The 12,249-nt window shown below is 43.9% G+C and overlaps 1 protein-coding gene across 1 annotated transcript in view; it reads right to left on the bottom strand.

Annotated features, from left to right (window-relative positions):
• Positions 1-12,249, bottom strand: part of rxfp2b (relaxin family peptide receptor 2b) — a 192,897-nt gene that overhangs the window by 60,260 nt on the left and 120,388 nt on the right. The window contains exons 12-14 of the mRNA XM_041198672.1: positions 7,159-7,230; positions 6,994-7,065; positions 6,551-6,622 (exon numbers count right to left, since the gene is read on the bottom strand). Coding sequence (XP_041054606.1) covers positions 6,551-6,622; positions 6,994-7,065; positions 7,159-7,230 — 216 coding nt within the window. The remainder of the gene's footprint in view (positions 1-6,550; positions 6,623-6,993; positions 7,066-7,158; positions 7,231-12,249) is intronic.

The following is a 12,249-nucleotide window of genomic DNA, read 5'->3' on the forward strand; positions in this document are numbered from 1 at the left end:
GAATCACTCTTGCAAGGAATTCCCTTGGTGGTTCTCCCAATCAGCCACTGTCACTTTAAAAGAAGACAGGTGGAAACCCCAAAGAGGTGCATGAGCAGAGATTCTACCAATCTTCCACCACAATTACGGGGTGCCAAATGGGAGAATAACTGAGGTAATTCCTAACTTCTGCCTCAATCACCACTGCTCATATTTACAGCAGGAATCTCATATAAGAAGCAAGCACAACATGGCGGCCTCTTTAAATTGAACAAATTGATGCAATTCAAGGGAGCAATCGATGATTTACTCAGAGGTAAGAATCTGGAAGACATTTAGAGTGGTTCATAAAGCTACTAGTAAGTATTATATAATACATTGTGAAGGTTTGCATAATAGTGCATGTAATGACACTGCAGTACTCAGTTGAATAAATATGTTCATTATATTTTTTAGCGTTCTTTTATCCCTTTTTAAGTTCAGATATGTTTGGCTTCCAAGTATCAGACTATGCTCATAGGTGAACCTTGCCTCTATCTGCCTTGAAAATGCTTTGATTTGCTACAATTTCTAAGTAAAATTTTACAGCTTGGACAGGGAATATACAGAAAACCTGCTATTAATACTGAAGTAATAAATTTTGGTTTATTAAGTATCAAGGATTAAGGAGAAAAGGTAGGTAAATGGATTTAAGATACTGATAAGCTATGACTTGATTGAATATTGGAACAGGTATGAGGGCTGAATGGCCAACTTTTGTTTCCAGAATGAACTTGAATATTTTAATGTGGGTGAAGTTGGTTTTGAATTCCATATGTACTGTGATAAAATTGAAATCCAATAGTAAGCTAAAACTTAAGACAAAAACTTTTCACTTTTATGTCCTTATAATATCCAATCTTCTTTCTTCACAGAATAGAGGCCCAAAATTTGACACATGCATTCAGTTGCTCAGCATCGACAAGCCACTGACCAAGATAAATATACCATGAGAGAAAGTAATAATGATGTTGAGGAGGAACAATAGGATTAGGAACTAAGCATTGGTGTTAAAAATTAATGAAGCTGGAGGTTGATGACAAATCAGCATGCACATCAAACTGGGTGTAAATCCTGAGTTGTATGATATATAGAATTTGACAGCATACTTTTCAACAGAGGGTTTTTGTGCACCAGACAGAATTCTACAATTATGAAAGCAAAAAACTGCGGATGCTGGAAATCCAAAACAAAAACAAAAATACCTGGAAAAACTCAGCAGGTCTGACAGCATCTGCTGAGAGGAATACAGTTAACGTTTCGAGTCCGTATGACTCATCAACAGAACTAAGGAAAAATAGAAAATAAGTGAAATATAAGCTGATTTGAGGGGAGGTGGGACAGTTGGAGCTGGATGGAGGGCCAGTGATAGGTGGAGATTGCCAAAAGATGTCAAGGACAAAAGGACACAGAGGTGTTGACGGTGGTGATATTAGCTAAGGAATGTGCTAATGGTGACATTAAGGATAGAAAGCAGGACGAGCAAGGTACAGATAGCCCCAGTGGGGGTGGGGTGGGGGGAAGGGATCGAAATAGGCTGAAAGGTAGAGATAAAACAATGGATGGAAATACATTTAAAAATAATGGAAATAGGTGGGAAAAGAAAAAATATATATAAATTATTGGAAAAAGGGGGATCGGAAAGGGGGTGAGGATGGAGGAGAGAGTTCATGATCTAAAGTTGTTGAACTCAATATTCAGTCTGGAAGGCTGTAAAGTGCCTAGTCGGAAGATGAGGTGCTGTTTCCCCAGTTTGCATTGAGCTTCACTGGAACATTGCAGCAGGCCAAGGATGGACATGTGGACATGAGAGCAGGGTGCTGTGTTGAAATGGTAAGCGACAGGGAGGTCTGGGTCATGCTTGCGGACAGACCGAAGGTGTTCCGCAAAACGGTCACCCAGTCTGCATTTGGTCTCTCCAATGTAGAGGAAACCATATTGGGATGCTGTCAGACCTGCTGAGTTTTTCCAGGTATTTTTGTTTCTGTTTTAGAGTTCTACGATTACTTGTCCCAAATTTAAAACGCTGAAAGAAACCTATGATTATCTCTAAGGTCCTCTGTTACTGAGCTTATTGAACACGTGACAACACCATTGGCATCTATATTAGAGATCTCAGTTATGCAGGTCATAAGTCACAAACACAATAGCAGCATCTCTTTAACACACTCACAGTTACTATGGGCAGAACCTTCTGTTCGGCGAGCGGGGGCGGGGCCCGCTCACCAATGCGTAAAATAACGTGGGTGATGTTGGGCATGCCTCCCGACATCACCCCGCGCCATATAGATTTTCAACTTGGCTGCACGCCTGCCGACCTGTCAACGGTCTATTAAGGTCATTAAAAAAAACTAACTGAAATCATTAATGGCGGGCTTCTAAGAAAGCATGAAACCTCATCCTCTCTCATTAAAATTAATTTTGAAGTTTTTGCTTGCGATACATTTGATTAAATTGTTTTCCCACTGCATTAGCTTCTTCTGTATTAAGAGCTACATTTTGCTAGTTGTGTGCAGTACTGCTGTGCACTCTCTAGCGAGTAATGATGTTGCATGGCTTCATAATAGACTAGTGAGTTATATGAAATGCTGCAAACAGTATGTATCTGTATCTATGATGAAACCTGACAGATCTTGGGGGCTCATTGCATTCAGAAACAGTGCCATTGTGTATGTTGTAGGCTGTTCATGTGTTACTCAGTGCATGGCACTGCTCAAGGGCACATTCGTATAATCCCCACCCGGCATAAAACAATAGACAACAATAAGGCCTTGGGATCACTCTTTCATGTAACAGTTCACACAAGCTACAATTGTATCTTGGATTTTGGTCTCCAGAATTTTCATAGGGCAACATTTTCCCCCCCATCGAGGGGATGTGCGGGAGCGGGCGTGGGTGAGCAGGTTCCCAATTGGCGCCCCCAATTGGGGGCGCGCTGCCATTTTACGTGGGCAGGCCAATTAAGGCCCACCCAGCGTGACGTCCACCAGGAAGCGCTATGCGTTGCCTGTGCGGGCGGTGGGAGGTTTCCTTGAGCCAGGAGTGCACTCTTTCACACATGTGCACGAAAGAGCGCACAACCCTCCCTGAGGCATAGTGCTGCCTCAGGGAGATCGGCTCAGAAACATGAGAAAAAAAATTCACTGCCATATCCTCTCGTGACACTGTCACACGGGTTGGACATGTCCATAACTTTTATTTTAGATGAATGGCCTGTGGTAGCCTTGTTCATTTTGAAGTCCAAGCCTTCTTAACATGGGGGCTGGAAGGCAGTGAAAAGAAAATCAGTTTCCTGAGACAACCCATTGGTTCTAGGCCATCATTATATCAGGAAACGTGGCCTGTCTTCAGGCCCAGAACAGTATATCATAGGGGGTGATGTGGTTGGGGAGAGGAATGGGATATAGAAACAGTGGAGTAAATAGTTATTTTTGTGGCATTTAAAGCAACAGTCCTGCCTCTGGCCTGACAAATATAAATCAGTACTTATCTTTGGGCTCTTCTTCAGCCAGACAGCCAGCTGATACTGGGCAGGGAAGCATGGAGCATGCTCCAATGAGTGGAGTCCATAACTGGCATTTTATCATTGGACCCCAATTTAAACACCTAAATTACCTATATTTGCTAAAGATGACTGTACAACTCATCTTTTTCAATGATACAAGAAAAATAACAACAGCAATTATGAAGGCAAGAACTAGGCTGTATGAACTTTCAGCATTTTTTGGAATGTCACCCTTCCATTTCTTCCAGGCAAGCTGCATCAGAATCTCCCCAAGTACACCTTGCAATCTTTCATTATTTCTTGTGAAAAAAAAGTGTCTGGTGTCCAAAGGCCAAACCAGCAATATGACTGACACATGTAACATCCCTTGTGGATGACTTGTTGGATAAAGGTTTGAGGTAGTGTTAACTTTTGGGTCACTGGCGGTGCAGGACTGATGAGGGAACAATTTCTTTTTGCATTAAGCATGATGACTCACTGGGTTTGGAGGCTTTTTCTGTCCCCATCTTTTATCCTAATGTCATCATCACTCCAGAAGAATCTTGGGTTGTCTTTTTAAAAATTCATTCATGGGATGTGGGTGTCACTGGCTAGGCCCATCTCTAAGTGCCCTTGAGAAGGTGGTGGTGAGTTGCATTCTTGAACCGCTGCAGTCCATGTGGTGTAGGTACACCCACAGTGCTGTTTGGGAGAGGTGCCAGGATTTTGACCCAGCGGCAATGAAGGGACGGAGATATATTTCCAAGTCAGGATGGTGAGAGGCTTGGAGGAGAACTTCCAGGTGGTGGTATTCCCATGTGTCTGCTGCCCTTGTCCTTTTAAATGTAATAGTTGTGGGTTTGGAAGGTGCTATCTGACCTGTTCTTGTAGCCACATTATTTATATGGCTAGTCCAGTTCAGTTTCTGGTCAATGGTAACCCCCAGGATGTTGATAGTGGGGGATTCAGTGGTGGTAAAGCCATTGGATGTCAAGGGCGATGGTTGGATTCTCTCTTGTTGGAGATGGTCATTCCCTGGCACTTGTATGGCATGAATGTTACTTGCCACTTGTCAGCCCAAGCCTGGATGTTGTCCAGGTCTTGCTGCATTTGGACAGCTTCAGTATCTGAGGAGTCACAAATGATGCTGAACATTGTACAATCATCACTTCTGACCTTATGATGGAAGGGAGGTCGTTGGTGAAGCAGCTGAAGATGGTTGGGCCTAGGACACTACACTGAGGAACTCCTGCAGTGATGTCCTGAAACTGAGGTGATTGATCTCCAATAACCATAACCATCTTCCATTGTGCTAGATATGACTCCAACTGGCAGAGAGTTTTCCCCCTGATTCCCATTGACTCCAGTTCTTCTAGGGCTCCTTGATGCCACACTCGGTTAAATGCTGCCTTGATGTCTAGGGCAGTCATTCTTGCCTCACCTTTTGCCCATGTTTGAGCCAAGGACAGGTCAGGAGCTGAGTAGCCCTGGTGAAATCCAAACTGGGCATCAGTGAGCAGGTTATTGCTAAGCAAGTGCCACTTGTTAGCACTGTTGATGACCCCTTCCAGCACTTTACTGATGATCGAGAGTAGACTGATGCGGTGGTAATTGTCTGGGTTGGAGTTGTCCTGCTTTGTATACAGGACACATCTGGACAATTTTCCACATTGCCGGGTAGATGCCAGTGTTTTAGCTGTACTGGAACAGCTTGGTTAGGGGCAATGGCAAGTTCTGGAGCACAAGTCTTCAGTACCAATGCCGGAATATTGTCAGGGCCCATAGCCTTTGCAGTATCCGGTGCCTTCAGCCGTTTCTTGATATCATGTGGAATGAATTGAATTCATTGAAGACTGGCATCTGTGATGCTAGGGATTTCCAGAGGAAGTCGTGATGTAATATCCACTTGGCACTCCTGGCTGAAGATTGTCTTGGAAATAATTATAAGCTTTATTAAAGAAGCAGGTATACTCACCAGACAAGGCCGTATGCTTGCGTCAAATATGGCCAGAATTTTGCCAAAATGGCTGAAGTCCTGCCACGGTGATCCCATTATGGCTGATGGGCTGATCAAGGGAGGCATATTCCTGGCAGTGGCCACCACAAGGAGTGCCTTCCCTATTAATGATATTAGCCTGCCCAACCTCTGAACTGATCAGAGCAATCAATTCTGATTGCCAGCCCAACCAGAATGTGCCAGTTCAGCAGCCTCACCATGAGTAGTGGATAGTGCTAAGGCTGCAGTGTGAGGTGGGGCCTATTAATGACCGAGGCACCTTTGGGAAGGTTAAGTGGGGTCAGGAGATGCCTGAGCTTGTGATTGGGGCATGGAGTTGGGTGTCATGAGATGTGGACAGCACCATTGCCGTAGGGGCGCTATTGCCACCTTGGGGCCTCTCCGAGGTCATGGAGTGCCCAAAAGGGAGGGCCCCCATCCCTGAGCCCAATGGGAATCCGCCAGGTTTCCCTGACTTGTCTTGCCATGCAGCAGCATGCCGATATTGGAAGCAGCCCTTAATTGGCCACTTAAGTAGCTCAACTGGGCTCCGGGCTGGTGGTCAACTTGCCACCTTTCTGGTGGGAAGACGTCAGGCATGTCCCCTGATGCCTTCACATTCCTACCTCCCAAACCGTTGTCAAAGGCCTGGTAAAATTCTGGATGACTTTTTCAAACAACTTTTGATCCAAAAGGGATCAAATACAATTTGAATATAAGAGCCTCCAGCAAAGGAGCAATAGCAAAGGTGAGGGGCAAATTGCTGACAGCTTAATGTGTCTCCTTTGTCCTATCTATTGCACCTGCAGCTCCACTTCTGAAAGCCTATCAGTGTACCAACTTCTTATTCTATCAGTGTACCAACTTCTTATTTTTTCTTCAAGAATGCATTTGCAAACTGTGGGATGAATCATTCTAAAGTGATCTCAAGAAATACCTCAACTCATTAAAAAAAAGGATTACTACTTTCTAATGCATTTTTAATGATAAATTAAAAGCCGTATTTACCTAAGAAAAGATACAATTTGATGAATCTTCAGCTGTTTACTTACATATGTTCTAAGTTTGTCATGGGCTTAAACATGCGGCTCTCTATGTTTGCAATTTCTATTCCTTCAAGACCACTGTTAAAGGAAAATGGGAAAAAAACAAAGTTAAATAGTAGATAGGTCATTAAGCTAAAAAGCAGCAAAATGCTAGAAACTTATTCATTTATTGTGGTGTCTGAGAAGTCTTTTTATCAAAAAAAACGTATAAAGATGTACCAAACTTTTTTCAAACTGTTAACTCTCAAAATAAAGCAATGTAATTCTATGCAGTTGCTCACTTGTTTAATCTCATATACAATTTTGTCCATGTGATGAACTCAAGCCAAACTACATAAAACTAAATAACTGATTAGATCATGAGTTACATCTTACAGATCATGTACAACATCTTATTTCATTCCAGCAAAAGATTAGCTTATATTAATCTACATTTTGTAATAACTTACAGAGATTGAAGTCGGTTAAGCGCATTAAACTGATCTAGGTGAATAAACTTGAGGGGATTGTTAGATATATTCCTGAAAGAAATTAATGATTTTTTATTATAAAAATTTTTAAAAATTGTAAGTAATAATGCATCAAGTATCATAACACTAATTGGTTGTACTTACAATTTTATCAGTAATTTAACATTTTCAAAAAGATGTTTGGGCAGTTCCTGAATTTTGTTTGATGACAATTCCCTGAGAAAAATGCAAAATAATTGATCATAAAATTGCTGGTTATATCACTTGTTTAGCAAAGCAAAATAACTGCATAATACAATTAGATCATTGGTACATAGAAATAAAATATAGCAGATTTGACATCAACAAAAGGAGTCAGTGGTTCATGCATCAGAAATAAACCTGGGGCAGGATTTTTAGGTTGGTGTGCGGGTGTGATCGGCGGACCTGGGAGCGGCTTGGGAACGAACCGCCGACCGCGATCGGCCCCCAATCGCGATTTCACGCTGGCTAGCGGGAGGAGGGTGGGCGCTGACGTAAGCGCGGGCGTGGGTGAACGCTGAATGAAAGCTCTCTGAAGGCGGAGTGCTGCCTCAGGGAGCTGAAGGCTTTAAAACTTTAAAAATAAAGTTTTAAAAATCATGGAAAAAATGTCCACGCATCACAACCAGTCACCTGAACATATACATGATAAAAATGCTGTCCATAGATTTTTTAAACATTTAATAATGGAAACCTCATCCTGCACTTGGATTTATCAAATTCACCCATCCGCCAACCGTACGTTTGGACGGACCATGAAAAATCAGAGACAATAACAACTTTAATGACCCTAATAAGCCTCTTAATTGTCAGCGGGCGCACTTCCAACTTTTGCGCACGCCTGCTGACCGAAATATCACAGAATCATAGAGTACAGAAAAGGCCCTTCGGCCCATCGAGCCTGCACTGATACGTGAGAAACACCTGACCTACTTACCTAATCCTATTTATCAGCACTTGGCCCATTTCGCAAGAGTGTGGGATGAAGTTGGGGCACTCACCCGGACGTCATCATGTGCAATTTCGTGTCTGATTGGGTCAGGCGCGTGCCCGCATGCCGACCTAAAAATTCTGCCCCTGAAGATGCATTTGACTTTTCTGTAGCTAAAATACTTTGGGCTGGATTTTTGGGGAATTGGAAGGATTCCAGAGTCATTTAAAAATGGTGGGTGGGACCTGATTGCAGGATTCCTGCCCGCAGTCCTGAATTTCCAGCAATTCCTAATTTTCACATGCATGGGTTAAGGGTGTGGATAGTGAGCCCTCACCCTGCACTCCTGGCCTGGTCGGCTCCATTGTGGTGGTTCACATCTCCTCAATGCCTGCAAATTTTGTGGAGTTGGGTCAGCTTCTCCATGACTCATGGCCCCCCAGAGGAATTGTGAACCATTATATGGATTCGGGAACCTTTTGAAAGGTAAGTTTAAAAGGCCTTACCCATGCCCCCCCAGGCCTCCTCTATGCCAACTTATGCCCTCCCACCCAACCCCCATGGCCCATCATAACCTCCGTGTCAACTCATGGCACTTCTATGTCCGTTCCAACAACACTCAAGAAGCTTGACACCATCCAAAGTAGACCACTTGAGTGGCACCCCATCCACAAATATTCACTCCCTTCACCACTGACGCACAGTAGCAGCAGTGTGTACCATCTACATGACGCACTGCAGGAATTCACCAAGCTTCCTTAGAAAGCACATTCAAAACCCATGGCCACTATGATCTAGAAGGACAAGGGTAGCAGACAGATGGTAACACCTCCCCTGGAAGTTTGGAAATATATTGCTGTCCCTTCACTGTTGTTGGGTCAAAACCCTGGAACTCCCTCCCTGACAGCACTGTGGGTGTACCTATATCACATGGACTGCAGTGGTTCAGGAAGGCAGTGCACTACTATCTTCTGAAGGGCGATTAGGGATGGGCAATAAATGCAGGCCTAGCCAGCAACTCTCTAATCCCATGAATGAGTTAAAAAAATTCACCCAGTATATATCATATACAGAACCATTAAGCCCTATAGTAACAATGGCATGCGTGAAACTGTTTAGAAAAAACACCGATTCATAATTTTTTGAAAAAAACTGGTATTCCTATAACCCTATAGAAGTGTCAGTCAAGCAGACAATTAAAGTATCATGGACAGAAGCTTTAAGCATTTGACATCTCTTAACCTTGTGCAAATAGCCATTGAGCCATTGACAAAAATGATCACAGAATAAATAGTGAATTATAAACTCATAGAGCTGTCAATCAAACAAAGTCAACACTTCTCTGCAACTGTGTAAACAAACTCACTCACAATCCTTTTATAAGAGTCTGGGCAGATAGAAGGATTGCTTATTATCTAAATGGACAGTAAAACCCTTTAAGGCACCCTCCTCGAAGGCACGTCACAGTGCTCACCCACATCCTCCACCAGCACAGAGACACACACCTCGGTAGGACCTAGCTCTAGAGTAGGCTTGGGGTCAAAATGTGGTGAGCACATTGCACTGTTTGATCCACAGCAGAGCAACAGCAGGGACTTGCCAGGCTTCCAGCACTTGGAGGACTGCTGGAGGCCAGAAATCTGCTGAGTCCGAGTCAGATGAGGAGCCACTCAACTTGATCATACTTCAGTTGTTGGAGCTACAAAGGAAAGCTTTGGAAAATCAGGAAGGGATGTCCGCTGCACTCCTCAGATTGCAAGGCACGATGGAGGAGTCTGTCCAGCTTCAGTCTGGGGTGATAGTGCTGGCATGTCAATGCACCAAGATCAACACCAGCAACACATTGATGAATGAAACCCCTTTCTGTTTATGAATCCTGCTAGCTGTTCCCAGGGAGCTTTGTGTCAAATGTGTGCAATCAATTGCTCCTTGTACTTGCAGAAATCCAGATATGGAGCCGAATCCAACAGCTCTGGCTGCCCAGCTATCAGGGCTTGTGGTGAATTTCACAAAATCATCGACCCTTTTTAACATTGCATTGATGAACTCACTTTTGCATTTGCATGTGGCTGACTGGGAGATGCTACACATACCCCCCAAAGAGCTCTGAAATGACCCAGTGGTATAGAAATTCAAGGCTACAGTGACTTTTAAGGCTACTGGCATTGGATTCCCTTCCATTCACGGGGCCATACAGGAGCTGACATAGGTCAATGACAGACTTCTGGGGCATCTTTACCCATCTTTGACCTTGCCTTTCTGATATTTGCAGTTTGTTACTCCACATTTGGTATATTCAGTTATGTGCCATTGCTAGGCATTGCCACGGCCCCTGGTTTCCAGCATCTTGAGCTGCCTGACACTCTGCTGCCATCCCTTGTTGTCCTTCTGACCATTACACATATTCCTGGGCCATCCCTTGCCAATTCCTCTGCCACAGCATCAAGAAGCATTAGGCACACAAGATCCAGCCTGTTTGCCTGGAATGAACTACGTACATAAGGCAGGCAAAGATTTGGTCAACACAGTCTATTTGGTCACCCTTCCTTACTTGAGGACCATGGTCCAATGGGAAGCCCATTGCTTTGCACTGACCATATCCTGGTCTCCACCCACTACACTGTGGCCACCTCCATCCTTGACCTGGTCTCCTTTTCCTGATATTGCACCTGTAACTCAGAACACTCCCACTTGGCCCTGGAGCTGCAAGCCACCATGTTGCACCCTCCCCCAGGCACCTTTGACCTTCCTTCCATCAGCCTCGTCCTTCTTCCATCACTCTTGCCCTGCCTTCGGTAAACCTGGAACATCAACTGTCTGACAAACTGGAGCTGCCCCCTGTCACTAACAACCTGCCAACCATCATCCTTGACCCACCCTCTAACACCCTTGTCCTGCCCACCATTACCCTTGACTTGCCCAACCTCACCATTGACCTGCCCTCAATTACCCTTGATCTCCTCTCTGTCAGGCTTGATTTGTTGGTATAGATTTACACTTTTTGTGTTGTCCAGCTTTCTCCCTTTGTTTCCCACAACCCCTCTTAGGCCCACCATATCTCACCCTCCTTTCCATGGTCAGCCATGACCCGATCTCCCTGGACAGTTGGCATCCAGGCTCAATGCACCAGCTCAACCTAGCTCCTCTCCCCAATCCATCCAAGCTTCCCATACAAGAAAAGCTGTTCCCACTCTCAAAATCCACCTCAAAGACTACCTTGCCTGCTGCACGCCACCTTTAACCAGTTGTGAATCTGAAGGTACATGTTTCTCATTTGCTGCTGACTTAATTGCAAAGGTACCAGTTAATCTGGCGAGCACATGCTTTAATGAGTGTGCATGGCATACTATTACATCAAAAACAGGTTTCTGTCACTTGCCAGCGGGAAACCTGATACACGTCCACTCTACTGACGACTTATTAGGCATCTTTAATCCCACCATTGGAAAACTGACTTTCAGCCTCCGTACAATTAAGTTCCCCTCCCGCCTCTTTTCCTACTCTTGGAAGCAGCATTGGATTCTGCCCAAGGAGTTGGAAGGAGAGCTGCAGTAAACAAGGAGGGAACACAACCTATCTTCAGAAGGAGAGAGCTGCAATTTTCAGGAGTTCATCACTTAGGGGTGATATTACAACCATGTACTTAGAACATAGTTGGTCATTGCGTTCTAGGGCATCTACATTGCTAAGGGTAGATTAGACTAAGGAGGGTATTGAATAGTCAGGTAGACTAAGAAGGGCATTGTATTGCCAGGTTGACTAAAAGGGGTAGTTTGTTGCCAATTAAACCTATAATTGACTTACTTCTTTCCTTTCTTCTTTTTCTTCATTAAACAACCTTATTCAACTTGAAAACAAAAACAGAATTACCTGGAAAAACTCAGCAGGTCTGGCAGCATCGGCGGAGAAGAAAAGAGTTGACGTTTCGAGTCCTCATGACCCTTCGACAGAACTTGCGAAGGGTCATGAGGACTCGAAACGTCAACTCTTTTCTTCTCCGCCGATGCTGCCAGACCTGCTGAGTTTTTCCAGGTAATTCTGTTTTTGTTTTGGATTTCCAGCATCCGCAGTTTTTTTGTTCTTATTCAACTTGGGCGTTTTTGAATGGTTCATTAATTATTTCTCTGGTAATTTGAGTTAAAAACGAAAGACAAATGAAAGATACAATTCCCACCGCCATTAAAAAAAATCAGATTTTGGGGATGGGCATGGTGGGGAAATGGAATTGATGTTTACCCATGATTGCAGGCTCAAGGGGCACTTAATCCTTATTTTCTTTTACA

This window comes from Carcharodon carcharias, chromosome 11 (assembly GCF_017639515.1).
Source record: "Carcharodon carcharias isolate sCarCar2 chromosome 11, sCarCar2.pri, whole genome shotgun sequence".
Taxonomy (NCBI): domain Eukaryota; kingdom Metazoa; phylum Chordata; class Chondrichthyes; order Lamniformes; family Lamnidae; genus Carcharodon; species Carcharodon carcharias.